At 36.5% G+C, this 18,235-nt stretch overlaps 1 protein-coding gene across 1 annotated transcript in view; it reads right to left on the reverse strand.

Annotated features, from left to right (window-relative positions):
* The window catches only part of AP3B1 (adaptor related protein complex 3 subunit beta 1), a 242,885-nt gene that overhangs the window by 58,594 nt on the left and 166,056 nt on the right, over positions 1–18,235 (reverse strand). Inside the window, exon 22 of the mRNA XM_037032382.1 lies at positions 11,286–11,395. Coding sequence (XP_036888277.1) covers positions 11,286–11,395 — 110 coding nt within the window. The remainder of the gene's footprint in view (positions 1–11,285; positions 11,396–18,235) is intronic.

Below are 18,235 nucleotides of genomic sequence, written 5' to 3' on the forward strand. Positions count from 1 at the left end.
TTCAAACAAGATGCACATATTACATTTAGGTGGCATCTCACTTAATCTAAATTACTCATTTTAAAGCAGAACTCACTGAAATTGTTTGTTTCTCTATCTCTCTCTTCTTGAGCATAAGTGTAAAGGAGATCTTCAATATTAATTTATGGGGAGATATTTATATATCCAGTAATGTGGAACAGCTGCAAATTTAAAGAAATAACCCTTATTGATAGGTCTATAAAAGCTGCCTGTAATTACATTCCTGAATGATTTGAATAATAGTGTATCTGATATGTGCTAAAATAAGTAGCTTTTACTTTTCTTTGAAATTAAGGTCATACACTGTATTAATATTTTTTACTCCATGTTACCCTCTATCTATCAATAAATTAATTCCTCAATGTTAGTTTGGCATGTACCTGCCCTATTGTAAATTCATTTCCTTTTTCTTTGAAGATCCAGTTTTATAAGTATCACAATAATATTTTCCATGTTTAGGTCAGGTTTCTCATGTCAAAAGATTTAGTACTATTAAAATAATACCAATTTTCCATACTCTGCCCTGCCCCATGTTCAGAAAATTTTTCGCAAGCTTTTTAATTTTTTTAATTGATTTTAAACAGAAAAACAAAGGAGGGGAGAGAAATATCAATTTGTCATTGTAGTTATTTAATGCATCTGTTGGTTGGTTATTGTACGTGCTCTGAGCTGGATCGAACCCTCTAGGCTGGTGTTGTTGGGGCAACGCTCTAACTGACTGAGCTACACAGGCAAGGCCTCAGCAAGTCTTTTAAAAAGAGGAACACAGGTAACAAGAGTTAACTGGCTTGATGCATGAATAAATGATAATATGTGATTGGGTCAATGCAATAATCTAAGATATCTTAAAGCTTAAAAATATTATTTTTCACTGCAAATATGACATTTTAACACTTGAAATTTGAAATTTAACAGCTGACAGAAACACAAAGTTCAATCAACTTTGGATATGCAGAACAAAATTGCCAGAAAGATTAACTTCTTTCTAAACAAGTATTTTAAAAACCTCTTATTATTTCCTATATTATAGTACATTTAATTAGAATAATCTTAGGAAAAAAGTCAGCAGACAGTCAGTGAACGAAGTAAGGTCTGAAAGGGTCAACTGACGCAAGAGAAAGAACCTCTCACCACAAAGCAGCAGGGAAAGGAAAGGCCCAAGGCTGGCTGTATCATCTCTTCTTTAATTCCCCAACTTCTTGCAGACTTATATACAAATTTTGTTTTGGTGGGTGACTTTTTTTCACAGTGATAATTACCAGTTCATTAATAACTATAACAGCATATCATAAAATAGATTCTTCATAGTGGAGAATTTTATTATAATTTCAACAAAGCATTATGAGTATTACCCACCAGTGAGGACTCAGACTGGCATTATTTGCTTAAGCAAAATAAAAAATATTTTGCAATAAAACCTTTGTAACTAAAAATGAATTACAGTCTCTTTTTAAAAAGTACTTTATTTTAGTAATTCAGGGAGGGAAGAGATGATAATGCTTTATTATTAACTATGAGGCCTCTGGAGTAGTACAGGAATAAAGAGATGAAACGATAGCATGCTATACCTTAAAGTTTAATTTAAAAATTAAGGCAGCTCATACACAGAAATGAATTAAATAAAAGAATAAGGTGGGAGTTGGCTAGGCAATGAAAGCACAAAATACTGTCAAATTTTAATTAAAAAATGTTTTCAATTTAAGCAGACCCAGGCCAGTGATTTTTCATTATTTTTACCACAGTTCCATGACTTCTGACATTTTCATCAGAACAAATAAAGGCTTTTTCCCAAATTTAAAATGACAAAATTATTTTTAATTTTGACTTATAATTTCTTCCTCCTCTAAATTCAAAGGAATTTGATCTTAGACTTGTCTCTTAGCCTGGTAGCTGAATATACCTTAAGTTTTTAAAGTATAGTAAAAAAAATTTTTTTAAGAAGATAGTTCTACTACTACATTAGAAAACAAAGTTAATCACAGGTATTATCATTTGTTTTGGGAATGCGAGATCACACATTCAAGAAAGATCTGGTATATCACCTAGCACATGTTTATATGCAACAAAGATCCCCTTCAAAGCAATCTGCCCTTGAAGACAAACTAGAAAGTAGGCACTCTGGCAGTACAAGACAGACTGGAAAACAATACTGAAATGTCCTAGCCTAGAATATGTTAGAGAGAGGTGGAGGGGAAGAGACAGGGAGTTCAAAGTACTATCCATTGGATGCAATACACCTATCGAGACGTTTTTTCTTGCTTAAAACAGTTTTTGAACTCATCAATTTTTATACCTTTTAGTGCTTCTGCCATTTTTTGTTTCATTTCTTGCACATCAGCAAAATTTTTCCCTTTGAGGACTCTTTAATCCGGGGAAACAAAAAAAAAGTCACTTAGCGTGAGATCAGAGAGAGTGTGGGGCACAAGGGTCATGCCATTTTGGTCAAAAACTGCTGAACACTCAGTGAGGTGTGGGCAGGTGTGCTCCTAAATCACCCATCATGAAATGGGCAAACGTGTTGAAAGAGTCTTCAAAAAAAAAAATTCACTGAAGACAAAGGCAGCCTCTCACAACAATGCCAGCTGGTACCTGATACAGATGGGTTCCTAGAACACTCACCTGGTGGAGGAAGCCTGTACTACAAGGGCTTCCTACAGAAAATAATTCCATTTCGGGGGGGGGGGGTATTCTCCTCATATAATTAAAGGATTCGGACTTTGGACCACTGATAGACAGCCTGACCTGGATGGGAGGGCTGGAGGCAGAGTTCAACCGTGTTGCAACAATTCAATCAATCTTGCCTCAGGAATAAAGTCTCAATGAAAACTCCAGAAGATTAGTCAGCTTCCCTGGTTGACAATATTCCATGGCTACTGCCAATCTTCAATGGCAGTAAGATGACCTGGGAACTTTGAATTTGGAACCCACCCAGAATCTCCTCTATGTGTCTCTTCCTTTGGTTGGTTATAATTTGTATCTTGTTATTATAATAAAACTGTAATCCTAAGTAACCACCAAAGTCGAGGGTAGTTTTGGGATCCTCCTAAACTTGCGGTTAGCCTCAGCTGTCTTGAACTGATGTAACCAGTCTGGAGGACTCTGCCCTTAGCACGGAGTCCAGGCAGTATATTGTATCTAACTGGGCCTCTCTTTTTGCAGCTCTGCTTTCTCTTTCATAGAATGTTCTTGGAACTACTTCCTATTCCTCAATATACTACCTTTATATTCTATAAGGATCACTTTCCTTAATGAACCTTCCTGCACTACTGAAATTACATTCCACTTAGGTATTGTGATTCATAAGGTTCAAATCTGTTGCATTATGGCAGCTAAGTCTAAGTCTGCGCTTCCTCAGCAATGTGCCACAGACGGGTTAGACGTGTGCCGTGTTGTCCCTTAGAAGGCCTGGGGGGACATAGGGGTGTGTGGCACTATGGTGGCTGGAGCACTTGGGCTGGGTGCCTCCCACCCCTGCAGCATTCTCTGTTTACCCAAGGGCACACCACAGATATTATCACTTTTCTATATGGACCGTGACATGAAAAAAATGGAAAGTTATGAGTTAAGAAATCAGTATAATTTTCCCACGACAGTAGGTCAACAACATCAATACTTCTCCAGCAGCAGACTTGGTTCTTCCAACCTGTATGTGGTATACTTTAGCCACACTAAACTGCTATTGCTCTCATACTCCAAGTTGGTTCACACCTCAAGCCTTCATACGTGAGATTTCCTGTCAGTGAGGCCCTTCTTGTTCCACTCCTGCCACCTCGACTCTTACTGTTCTTCTGAATTCAGTTCCAAGGTCATATATGTAAATTCTTCTCTGCGGGATCTTTGTCACACTGGAGCACCTAGCAGATCTGTGCCTCAAGTAGAGCACGTACTACAGTGTAACGATTCCCTTTGCCCACTGTAATCTGTTGAGTTCACTGATATCATGCTCTGTGATTGGCCTCCTCCTTTGACTCATTTTACTTGGCCTTTTCCTTTGCTGCCTCTTAAAGCATGTTTCCGAGAAGTACATCTCCTCCGAGTTCAAACATTCTGAGGCTCATTATTTCATTTGCTTCTCATGAAAACACAATGAGTTGTTTAGGCAAAGCATTATTGCCATCCTACATATTCAAAAATGGAAGTTCACCCAAGTCAAAGAACTGCCCCATAGTCGGAATGAGAGCAAGCAGCTCAGCCAAGGGTAGAAATCGATGGTCTTTGGACTCCGAAATCGAGCATTTCCTAAATAGCACCCTGCCCTTCTAAATGAATTCTTGGTGTTTTAAGTTGGCACTCTGAAAGTATATTCTCTAGAAACCCTCCAACCTGTAGAAAGGTGCTAAAGAACCTCTATGGGGGATCCATAACTTGGGGATTGCCTTGAGAGCCTTACTATAAGGTAAAGTCAGAACTCAGAAGTCATTTTCTCCCCATAGAAACAAAAATCTTAAGTATTAAGTGAACAAGTTAATACACTTTCTTATATAACTAATTTGAGAAGAGACAAAAAAATGCAAACAATGAGATAGAATTTCATGCTTGTGTTTATCAGCAGAAAATAGATTAAAATAGCTTCCAGAGGTAACATTAACTGCTGAATTCACTTGAATACTTTTGTACACCAAATACACAAATAGTCATCTAAACCAGAAAAGACTGGAGTTTTACTCTAATATGTCCAACCAGAGGTGAACAATTTATTCTTATTTTACATTATTCTCATATGCAAACTCTTTCCCCCTCTTCTTTTCTCATTCTGGCCAGAGCCTCATAGTGCGAAGATTACTGTTTCTGAGTTCCCTAGGTTTGATGAGTAACAATTTAGAAAGTGTTAACATAACAATAATGTAGCAAAAAACAATTCACTGGCAATTCTCTGAAGAATTCACACTTTGCTCATTGAAATATTACAGCAGGAACTACAGTGTTTCTTCATTTTAGCCATTTGTTGTCCAACTGCCCTTAGTTTCACGTGAGGCTGAAACAAATAGTGTTTCTACATTGTCTTCATTGCACAGTTGGAACAAAGGAAGGCCTGTCCTTACAAGGATATTATTATTCATTAGAAATTATATTTTAGCCCTGGCTGATGTAGCTCAGTGGATTGAGCACAGGCCTGCGAACCACATGATCGCAGTTCGATTCCCAGTCAGGGCACATGCCTGGGTTGCAGGCCAGTTCCCAGCAGGAGACCCACAAGAGGCAACCATACATTGATATTTCTCTCTTTTTCTCCTTCCCTTCCCCTCTAAAGATAAATAAATAAAAAAAAATATTTTAAAAAAAGAAATTATATTTAAAAAATCTCTGTCCTAATTATATAGTTCAAAGGGTTAGAAAAATTGCAAAAGTTTTCACTTGAGAAATATCTAGTGTGAAAAAGAAATTCTGTAGGTTTCATTGTAAATATTTCGGTAATTTCAAAACAGAAAATCTACCTATATTGTATCAAATATACAAATAAAACAAATTTAAACAATCCACCAAAATATATGAAAATCATCTATGGACTAAGAAGTCACCATATAAGCTAAAAAATGTTTCCCCTATTTATTTTCACAAAATTATTCAAATCAGTGTGGCATAACTATTTTCACTGTTTCAAAATTCTTTTTTGTTTTATTTTCAATTTTTCCAAGTTCCCCCCTTTATTCCCCCTCTGCCCTGCACCCCCCAACCCTCCAGTATTCTCCCTCCCTTAGTTCATGTGGGTTGTACTGAAGTTCTTTGAGTTCTCTGTTTCCTATACCATTTTTTATCTCTCCCCATCTATTTTATGCCTACTAATTACACTTCTTTTTCCCTGTACTTCCCCCCCTGCCACCATTCTTCTCTTCCCCCTCCCCTCTGAAATCCCTCCATGTGATGTCCATCTCTCTGATTCTGTTCCTGTTTTAGCTGTTTGGTTAGTTTTTATTTTTGTTGTTTTTATTTTTTTTCATTGTTTCAAAATTCTGTTCCAGGTTCATAGATTCCCAGAACATTAGAATTAGAAGAAAACATGGAGATATACTGTGCCAACACTTTAGAGCTGAGAAAACCAGAAGACTTCCTCAATGTCACCCAACTAATGAGTAGTGGTGACTCAGAAAGGCAGATGTCAGAAGTCAATAGAAAGGAGCCCTAGTCATTCACACACATGGTCTCCCTTTCTATTAGAAACTAGTTGCTTTTTGGATGATAGATACAGATTAGAGAAACTTGATTAGAGAAAGTCTGGAAAATACGGAAACACATAAAGAAGAAAAATAGAAATCACCCATATTCTCATCATTTAGAACACCTGTTAAAATTCTAATGCATTTTCTTCTACTCTTTCATTTTCCCTATAATTAGAAACACAATATGAATGTAGAATTTTACAAAACTGAGATAATATACATAATATTTTGTATTTTCTTTTACCACTACATAGCACACAGTGATTTCTTATCACAATAAAGCAGTGTTTTTCAACTGGTGCGCTACAAGAATTTTTAAAACATGTGATACCTGACTGTTCAGTCAGGGGCACTATCTTTCTTCTCTTAGGCTGTCAAAAAAAAAAAAAAAAAGACAAAAGCCAACACAACAATAGCCACCTGGAGTGAATGAATCAAAACTATACCTATTTTTTGTCAGATTGGCAAAAAATATATATATTTTTGGTGTGCTGCAGAGTTGCAGTAATTAGTTAATGTGTGCTGTGAGATAAAAAAGGTTGAAAATCGCTAAAACATTTAATTTAAAACATCTTTTACTTTGACTTTGCCATACTTTATGTAATCATCATTCTCCTGAGTTTAAAAACAACAATGCACATAAACCTTCATATTTTTTATTATTTCACTGGAAGAAAAATCTAGACATGAGATTACCAGACTGAAGAGTATGTAAACTTTGATAACTATACAGGTGACCAACTGCCATCCTGAATGCTGCGCTACTTTATACTTCCATCAGTGGAGCAATATCTGATTCCTGTCTCACTGTACCCCTCACCAACAATGGACACCGGTTTATGCAATTTTGCCAAGGTCACAGAGAAAATGGTTCCTAAAATTTGCACTTATTCATGACCTCTACTGAACATTTTTCATGTATCTATTACCTATATTTCTTCTTCTATAAACGTTTCTGTCTTCTGTCTACTTAAAAACAGTCTGCTTTGAATGAAGTACAATATGCATACAGAACAATAAACATATCTGAAGTGCAAAGCCCAATGATTTTTTTCATACAATGAACACACCCGCACACCAGCATCTCTATGTAACGACAGACACCACCGGCACCCAGCCAGCGCCTCGTGTCCCCTCCCACCACTGACTTCCCTAAGGGTAACCACTCTTCTCACACTGAACACCAGTTATTAATTTTGCCCATTTTTCACTTCTGCTCATCTTGATAGTAATACTTTTACTGTTTAAAAAAGTTAATTAGTATTTATTATGAAACACTTAAACATTACAGAAAAGTAATAAAAAAGCAATGATTCATCCAAAAATCGTATTTCTTACAGAAACTACTGTTAACTCTGAATGGATAAACCAATACACAGAAAAAGAGACAAATTATTTTACAGAATGGGATTATAATCCAAGTCTAATTGAAGAAAAAAATAACTGAAATAAAACTAAAACAAAAAAACAAACCTCCAAATTTCAGGTAAGTGTTCTTTGAGTATATACAAACCATTAAGAGATTAGAGTCTCATTAAAAAACACAAACAAAACCTGTTTAAACTGCATAATATTGATTCATTTCCTACTAATGAAAATATGAAATAATTAACATGCACCCCTCTCCCCATCTCCTCCATTCCCCCCCACCTATTAGGTTTGGTTTCTTATAACACTATTAATATTTTATCATTTACACTCAATTCTGTGACCATAACTCCCACTGATTGCTTCCATTATCGTGAATCACCCTTTAATAGCTGGTTTCATCCCCTTTTTACTTTTAAAGACAGTTACTTCTGTGTTTGAGAATATGTATGCAAATAGCCTGTGTAAAGAAAGATGACCCAATTTCCTCGCCTCACACTTTCCTTTACAAATCTGTAATAATAATGTAATAATAAAAAGAATAACAGGAAATACTTAGTATTTAATGTTAGCTTTATTCTACAGATGAAAAAACCTGAAGTACTGAGAGGTAAACTGACTTGCCTAAGGTTGCTCATTTTGTAATGTGGCAGAGCTGATTTGGACACAGTTGGTCTGGCTCAGGAGCCTAGGCTTTTAACTGCTACATCACATGCTGCTTTGAATGTCTGCAGGCTGCACATGACTGGGGGGAGGGACAGTAACGGGTGCAACTTTAAGTGGGTAAGGCCAGGCATGAGAGAAGCCCTGCAGTGAAGAGGACACAGTAAAAATTACACCATGTTTCTCAAAATGTTCAAATGTTTTGTTGGACATTCATGAGGTGATGACTTGTTTAAAATATTTAATAGATATTTTAAACAACAGATATTTTAAACCTGACCATAGAACACTTGACATATAAGTACAAAGGAGTATTTTTGCAAGGATTTAACATTATCAATTTTCCAGGAATGCAACTACCAGAAAAACTGTTCAATGTTTTGGAAATTCATGTTTCCGAGAGCAACACTGCACTCCACAGTGTATGAGCTGCCACCACCACACCCCCACTCGGGCTGCACTCACAGCTGCCAGTCGTGCTGGTTCTGCCCACGGGTCCCAGCACCACTGAGCTACTTCCTTTCTAGTGCAGTCAGGGTCCTGTTTACACATCAATGTGATGATCACTTTACCGGAAATTGTGTTTATTTCTTCTTTCTATTCAATTAGGACAACAAGCTGATTTTAAAATTAGGGATGTCCTCTAATCTACAAATTTCACTTCAGGATCCAAAAGACTCTTATATTTGTCGAGGTTCCACACCATTATATGAGGGTTGTAGTTTTTAAGGGTTTTTCTTTGAATTTTTCTCTGATGTCTTCAGTCCACTTGTTTCTAAATTTGTGCACATAATGAGAAAACTTACATCATCTTTTTAACGTGCTGTTTTGAGGTCTGGAGGTGAGATGAGGGAGCAATGCCACTCTGCACCAGAATATTCCATTTATTTCTACAGGTTCCCCTTTCAAAGTTTTACCTTTTTCTTTGTTTAAAGTTTTACTCCTTTCTTTATTTGAGTTTTGCTGATGGATTTCTGGTTGCCACTCTCATTGTTACTATTTGACCAGTTTGTTAGCTTTGGGGGATATTTTATGATCCTGCTTCACTCAGCCGCATCACCTTGCAGTCCTTTTCTGCATACTCTTTGGATGAAATGCTTTTCTTTTCCTTTGAAGAGATCCCAATAAATATTTTTCTTAGTATAAGAGGGTGAATCCTTCAATTATTTTGTGATGAATGAAAATTTACTACAAACTTTTCTAATCTCGATGCATTCTTCTGATAGCTAATATAGTATAAAAGTCTACTTGGGGTCCATTATCACATATCAAGTCACTCGTGAAACTATTAGTTAATTTTTTTTGAATGATGACAATGTGCCAGTCATTGTTCAAAGAGCTCTGCATTTATTATCTCACTAATCTCACAATGATCCTGTGAAGGAGATTATCTCCACAGGAAACTGAGCTGCAGAAAGGTTACCTGCCAATTTGCCCAAAGTCACATAGCTAGTAAGTGGCAAAGTACAGATCTGCACCCTGGTCACCAACAGCACCTCAAGATATTTATCCATTACTTTACTGCCTCCCAAGTTTTTAGGGGACTCGCAAGTTTTTAGGGGCCTCCCTTCCCCTCAAGGATTAACTGCTTTACTATAGATTTTTTGATTATCACTTTCTCTTTACAGCCTTCCACAAATGCTCAATAAGTATTTACCATATTTTTCAGACTACAGGATGCACCCCCTCAATTTGGGGGGGGGAAGGGGAGTGCGTCTTATAGTCCAAATAAAGCTTTACATTTACATTGGTGGAATACTACGTTATCTATGTTATTAAATATTTTACCACATTTTTTGCTCCATAATTTTTTTCCTAGTTTCCTCCTCTAAAACCTAGGTGCATCTTATGGTCTGAAAAATAAGGTACTTTAATAAATGAAAGACTTAACTTCTTATTTTCACTGCTCTACCCCCATCTCTTTTAATGTGTCTTTTCCTTTTAGCTTTAAAGAAGGGCAAACTAAAATCCCCAATATGGTTTTTACTCATTTCTTAGTGATTAGGAAATAACTGCACTCTATTACTTAAAAACAACATTATAAAGCTTTATAGTTTTTACCTACACTTAATAAGTGAGCTGACCAAAGCAGACCAGAAACATACGTGGGGCTTTTGAGTATAGTACCACACAGCCTTGCTATCACATTGCTTTGAAGGGGGAACTTTCAGCAATAACCTACAAGGGTAGGTACTCCTGTTCTCTGCTTGTGGCAGAAGCAGCTCTGTGCTCCCGGCAGCTCTGATCACCAATTACACACTCTGCCAGCCCTGGACCAGTGATACACCAGATCTACTCAAGCTACCTGTGCTCCCATCAGAGCTCACTGTTCTATCTCCTCCTCTGTCAGATTTCTGACACAAATTAACAGGAGGTCAAGCATATTAACAGATTATATATCGTAGGCAGCATGCTTGATTTAGAGTGAAAGGGTTAGTGATACAATATGCCAACATAGGAAAAGTTATTGCAGTTTCAGATATTATAACAGGCTGATGGTTTTGGCATTATTTTGAGGTAGGCATGTCTCTTGCCTCTCTTCCAGTCACACCCCATAAATAACATTAAAGAATTTCTTTAGAGACATGAAACCACATAAGTAAATGCATGAAAATAATACAGAGCAATACAATTTTGAATTTTCAAATAAAAACAGGTATTTTTAATAGCCTACAGTAAAAAAATAAAAAAAAAAACCAGCATGGTGGAAACAGAATGATTATGAAAACAAAAGTTTGTTAATGTAGACAATAATTCTTTGTGGCAGAATTTATACATATAAACTAATTCAAAGTGGCAAAGAACCCTTATATATTTCAAATGGAGAGCAGTACCAAAGAAAAATGTACACATGATAATTAAGTGTGGATAACAAGCAGAAATAAATTGAGATAATATGGTTTGGGTAGAAAAAATTTAAAATATTTATAAAATTAAATGGTCAGATCCGAACCGAACCTGTAAGAGGAGGACTTGTTCAAGATGAAGAATGGACTTCAATTCTTTGCGTTTTAATAGAAATTATGCAATGGCATCATTTGAAAACTGAGCTAATGTACTTTGGAAATTACTTACGCTAATGATTGATGAAGATGTTGACAAGTTTAAACCTTCAAGATCAGCTATCAAGCTTGGAGAAAAAGCTGGTATGGGGGGACGCACAACTGGTGTGGGTACTGGGTTAACTGGAAGAAAAGGCCCAAATTAGCAAATGTGCATGAAGATTTACTGCATATTATTAAAAGAAACATTTTTCTTTTGTTGGTGAATCTAATTAAATTACTTCGATTAATAAATCTATGACAATTCTATTTAACATCTTGATTTAGTTATTATCAAGTCAAGGCAGTTATCAGTCTAGGCTTTCAGAACACAATGGCCTGGTGGGGGTAATGGTGATGGACGGAGACTTGGGGCGCAGAACACAGGATACAGTGCACAATGACGTGTTGTAGAACTGCACACCTGTAACCTGTGTAATTCTGCTAACCAGTGTTGCCCCAATAAATTCAATAAAAAGATATATTTAAAAAACACAATGGCAAATATCCTTATTTTGTTATCCTATAACAAAATAAGGATATAAATATCTTAATAGTTTAAAATGTTTATCATATAACACTGTCACCCAGAAAATTTACTAAAAGGAAAAAGTAAAGAGACATTTTTTCAGACTAATATAAAGAACAGCAATAGCTTTCAAGAGAGTTCTCCAGTTCAGTTAAAATTCTTACAGGGGCATATCAGGGGTTGAAATGGTAATGAAAAAACATATAATAAAGATTAAATTAAAAAAAGAGTGTTTAAATCCTTCCTCTATTTTATTCTCCACTGTAATAATTATTGTGGCATAAACTATCTAATTCCTTTCTAATTACATTTTGTTAGCAAAAGCTATATGCTAGAAAAAAATGTTTACTCTTAAACTCCTATGTACTAGAGATCAGATGCCTGAAAATTTGCAAATCTTTAAAAAATGCAAATCTGACTGCATGACTCCCCTGCTTAAGACTCTTGAAAGACTCACAACTGCCTACAAAAGGCCAACTCTTCACTAAGTGGGCAAGCGCCTCTCTGGTCTGGCTCAGCACTGTCCAACAGAACTTTCTTGGATGTGGGACATGTTCCACAGCTGTGCTGTCTAATATCCAATGCACTCTCAACCTGTTGCTAGTACAACTAAAGCACTGCAGTCTTGGTTTTGATTGATTTAAATTTAAGTAAATATGTGTGGCCAGTGGTCACTATACTGGGGAGCACAGGTCTAGCTTATCTCCAATTTCACCCGCCTCTCCCAGGTGCTAGCTCTACCTAATAATAGTTTCCAAGATCTTATTTCTTGTCTCTGAGTCTTTTATATTCTATTCCCTTTGCCTGTAAGTTACTTCTCTGCCTTGCTCACCTGGCAACTTTTACACAATAAGATACCACTGCTTATATGTGCCTTCTTTGTTCCACAGAAATGTTTGGACATATTTCTACAACCATACTTCTCTCAAAATATTAATTAGTCTCTATATGTTTTTATTTCTACTAATTTGTGTGAGCAGGTTTTTTAATGGTTAGTAATTGCTCAACTGTTTGTTCAGTAAAATACATTAAAATGTGGGAAAAGTCTTAGCTTCCATCAAATTATCACCCCAAAATAACACTATAAAGGAAGTAACATTTACTTAATTTGACATCACTTCCCCCCCCCCCAAAGACTATTTATTTATTTATTTTTAGAAAGAGGGAAAGGGAGGGAGAAAGACAGAGAGAGAAATATAAATCTGTGGTTGCCTCTGGCACACTCCCCGGAAGGGACCTGGCCTGCAACCCAGGCACGTGCCCTGACTGGGAATTGAACCTCAGACCCTATGGTTCACAGGCCCGAGCTCAATCCACTGAGCTATACCAGCCAGGGTGACATCACTTTTCGAAGCATCTTTTTCTCATTTTTGTCTCACAATATCCTATAAATTATGCAGAAAAATATGAAATCATAGTTAGCAATAAATATTTCTTGGATAAGAAGAAAGCAATAGATAAAGTTCAAGTTATGGGGCAAGAAATGGTCCCTGTCTTCAAGTAACTTACTACCTAATTGATAAAAAGACTTGCACATGCTTGAAGAAAAAAGAAACAATATGGTTTTTACTTCATATTACCAAAAGAAGAAAATTTTCAAAGGAAACCTTAAACAAAACCTCAACACTGCAATACAAAAGGCAGTCAGGAAACCGGGTGGAGGAGGAATGGAGCCCCTGCTCGCTCACCTGCACTCCTCTGGTGCGCCTGCGCCCGGCTGCAAAGCCCCAGGCTCCCTCAGACCTACCCTGACAACCACTAATTAGTAATTAGAGGCTTGGGGGTGGGGGAAGAGGAGCGATGGGGATATGGTGGTGAGAAAAGGCTTCACGCACAGGAGGGAATGAAGTCCAGTATTCCAGGAAGGGTAGGATCTGAATAAGAGGAAAGGAAGAAACTGAGTAATTACTGGATAAGAAAATGTAAACAAAGGCTGAAAGGTGGGAAACTAAGGGGTTTGGGTTTATCTTGTACACTAAAGGGAACTGTTAAAAATCCACGCAAAAGAGGAACAGTACGGCATGGTACTGCAGGACAACTAATCATGTGGCAGTGTAAGGGACAGACTGAAAAAGGAGCATTAACATTGGCAGTGAGAAAGAATTTACAATAGTTTAGGCAAGATGTGAAACGGACTGAAGTAAGATACTAGCAGTAAGAAGGCAGAAAAGGCGTTTATATCAAAGACATTGTGAACTCAGGCACAGGGAGAGTAAGGCTTGTCAAGGCCATACATACAACAAGCGAAGGCTGAAACCACTGTAGGCCTAGAAATGGGTTCTTCTAACTAGGATAAAAATATCTGCCTTTCCATGCAAAAGGTAATTTTCTGGTGGGTTCTAAATGCATGTTTCTTCATTTGTTTGTCCATCCATCCATCCGAAATATTTGATGCCCATGTTTAGTAATAAAAACTGAGTAAGAATAGCCTCTCATTTCGACTACGGCTTGGCTAAAGACTTAGGGGGAAAGCGTCAAGGACCAGATAGGAAAATTCATACTATAGGCAAGGTTGACTCTTATGAAAAATACAGGTTTTTCATATTTTAGAAGACAGTATGTATTAAAGAAATGATTACATATCTGTTTAAAGGTCTGGGAAGAGAAAGCTGGCACTGAAAGTTTACCCTAAATTGAATTCTGAGGCCAGCTGAGTACACTGAAGTATTTAATTAATGTGCAGGAAACAAAATGACTCTGCAGTTTAAAAAAATAATAAGGTACAGAAATTAAAATGAGATACCATTTCAACTATCAAATGTACAAAGGCAATTTTTAAATACAAAATTCAGCACAAGTAAGGGCATAATGAATCTGGAACTCTCATACTAATACTGTGCAAGTTGTTACAAGCTTTGTGGAAGGCAATTCTACCAAAAGAATTCTTTAAAGCCTTCGTCCCAGCAATTCTACGCCTGAGAATCTATCTTAAGGAAATAGTCATGGAGGTAACACAATAATGTACTTGTGATGATGCATACTGCTTCACTGATTATGATAGCAAAAAAACAGAAAGAAGTTAAATTTCCAACAAGAGTAAGCCTGTTAAACAGAATTTATTACAACAATATAAATGATAACCATGCAGTCATTAAAAATGAAGTTGTTAAAGAATATTTATGGCATGGAAAGTAATGTGTATGATAAATAGATAAGGAAGCAAATAATGAAACAGGATCTTAGAATGACTCAACTGATTTGGGGGGGGGTGTCGCATACAAAAAGAAACTGAACCCATGTATCAAGGTAAACCCAGGGTATTTGGATTAAAAACCCATTTTTTCTTTTTGAAACCTTCTACAAAAGTTTTTTCTTTTCTAAAGAGTGTTTAATGAAGTAATTACATAATTATTCTTCTGATTAAAGTTTTACCTTAAAATTTAAGAAGTAAAACTTTCAACGTATAATAATTTAATATGAAGTTAACGTGTTCAATGTAACTTACTGCTGGTGCTGCTCCAACTTTATTATCACCATCTCCATCACAGCTAACCGCCATGTAAAATGCTTACCAAGTGCCAAGTGCAGTTTTAAGTGCTTTTACATTTATTGACTCATTTAGTCCTATTATCACTCATAAAAAGTATTAGTATTATCCCCACTTTATAGATAAAGCAGATAAAGAGATTAAATAACCTGCCCAAGGTTACACATCTGGAAAGTAACAGAACTGGAATGAGAACTCGGCCACCCCAGCCTCCTGCTGGGCTACAACGTACTCAGAGATAGGATATCACACCCCATAAGGCTTATCTGAAGCATGATTACTGTTGGGTGACATACATTTTTAAAATACTTCACAGTTAGTTAGTTAGTTGTACTAATAGTGTAACTATATAGGTTTACATTTCCTATAAAGAAACACCAGAATATGATTGCTGTTTTATGATCATACTACTGAGATAACACAGTATGGGCTACTAAAAATATTTTAATTTCCATAAATAGAAAATATGACGGGAAAAATAAAAAAGAATGCTACTTCTAAGCCCAATCTATCATTAGGCCATATATTACCTTAGCATATTTTCTAATGTTCTGCCAACTGACCTCATGAAATAGTCATATAATTTCCCAATCTAAAGAACTGTAGAGATAGTCAGCCCTTTCTTTCACTTTACAAATGAATAAAATGAGGTACATATTAACTCAACTGATTAAAGGGTTCTGCTAACATCCCCTCAACAGATCCGACAAGGAGGTATCACATCACTTAATCAAAACCGCAGAACTGTTTTTGGTACAGCCAGTCTATTGCTAAGCGCACTTCCTCAGACACAGTGATTACTTCTGGTCCAGGCGAGCTCCTTCACTGCTCCAAACCTTTACTTCCTCTACTTTCTTCTCTAACCTCCAATTGCTTAACTAATTCTTAATTTACACTAAGCTCAAGCATTATGTTACATCTGGAAATTGCTGGGTGGGTTAGGTACTAGGGTACCTAACAGCAGGCTGGCACCTCTCTCTCATTTCATTTACAATGTGGTCATCTGAGGGTCACTTCACATGTTTTCCCTATGACACTCTGAGAGTTCCTGGGGTAGGGACTACACTGTATCCACGTAGAACCTCCAGCATATAGCAGATTACCTAGAGCACAGCAGGTGTCTATTTAATAGATGTATTCTGAATGAAGATACAAATTTAGTACTTGCAGTCTCCCTGATATGCAGTGTGTACTGAACAAATGACCTCTGCAGATTATAATGTGCCTCTTATAATATAAAACTTAAGAAATGTGTCTGCCTTGCTTTCAAGATTGATCTAATTCTCTTAGTTAAGAACTCAAGCAACTGGAGACTAGCTTTGTAGTTTTTGGTCAACAAATTGCTTGCTATGGACAGTGGAGGATTACTGAAGCTAATAAGCAGCATGTAATGAAGTCAGTATTTTAAGAGCCATGATTAATGACGCTTTTCTCCCATAACATTCCACTTGTCTACCTGTAAGCTCAGATTACACCTCTGCCACAAGCCTTAGTAGCTTTTTAGTTGGTTTATGTTTTCCTCCTCATTTTATTACTGTACCTTGCACTTCTATTGTATCTCTTATACGAGGTGTTGTTCAGGTAATCTGGGTCCCTGACTAGATTAGTACCTGGAAGAGAATGACTAAATTCTATGTATCTGTTCTATTACCTGGCAGATGATCCACAAACATGGGCAACAATGATTTTAAAAGATTTCAAGTATCATTTCTGCAAAAGATTTTTAGGATTTTATTTATTTACTTTTAGAGAGTGTGGAAAGGGGAGAAAGAGAGGGAGAGAAACATCAGTGTGTGGTGCCTCTTGCCCACCCCATACTGGGGGCCTGGCCCGCAACCCAGGCATGTGCCCTGACTGGGAATCGAACCGGTAACCCTTTTGGTTTGCAGGCCCACGCTCAATCCAATGAGCCATACCTGCCAGGGCTGCAAAAATTTTTTTAAAGAAATAGTTTTTGGTATAAAAATGAACAGAAATACATACTATGTTGAATTAAAATAAATAGAAGTTGGAATGAAATTTCCCTTAGAATTAAAAAAACATTCAGATTTTTAAAACTTATTAAGAAAACCTTTTTTCTATATAAAATGGATTAATAATCAATCAAACAATAAAAATTATATCATTTTACAGGTTTCTCAGTTTTCCTTAGCTGTGAGTAAATCCAGAGTCAAATATAAAAAGAAAATTGAATTAGTGCACTCTAGTATCTTCTAACATTTACTCTTAATTCCTTTTTAAATGTGCTTGACCACTGCTGTAAATTGGAAAAGTTACATTCTTATACAAAATATTCATCACACAGAAAGATGTAAAATATAAAATAAAAGTCTCCTTTTTCCTAGTTCAGTCCTGTACCCCAAAGCGGCTGGAGCTATCACAGTTAACTGTTCCCTCTGTAGCCTTCCAGAAACACAGGAGGTACAATCATGTTTGTGTCTATGTTCAGGATATAACTCTTCTTTTACTCCTTTTTTGTTTGTTTTAAAAGATTTTATTTCTTCATTTTTAGAGAAATAGGGAGGGAGAGGGAAAGAGAGGATGAGATATACCAGTGTGAAAGAGAAACACTGATTGGTTGCCTCTCGTATGTTCCCTGACTTGGGACTGAACCCTCAACCCAGGAGTGTGCCCTGACCAGGAATTGAACTGGCAACCCCTTACTTTGTGGGACAACATCCGACTGAGCCACACTGTATGGGCTACTCTTATTTCCCCCCAAAACAAATCATGTTTTTTTAAAAGATACATGTTATCTTTTAAAAAAAAATCACAGAATTTTGGATATAGAATATAAATAGCAGATGGAGATTTGCCCCATTTTTGTTAAGGATTAGACCGTCCTACTGGTAGGCATTTTGTTTGTTTTGTTTGATTTTGCTGTAATAAATAACGCTGGAATAAAATTTTTATTATAAACTTATTTTATTAATTCAACAAATATTTACTGGGTGCCCACTATCTTCCA

This window comes from Sturnira hondurensis, unplaced genomic scaffold (assembly GCF_014824575.4).
Source record: "Sturnira hondurensis isolate 20B ecotype Veracruz unplaced genomic scaffold, ASM1482457v3 Scaffold0021354, whole genome shotgun sequence".
NCBI lineage: Eukaryota > Metazoa > Chordata > Mammalia > Chiroptera > Phyllostomidae > Sturnira > Sturnira hondurensis.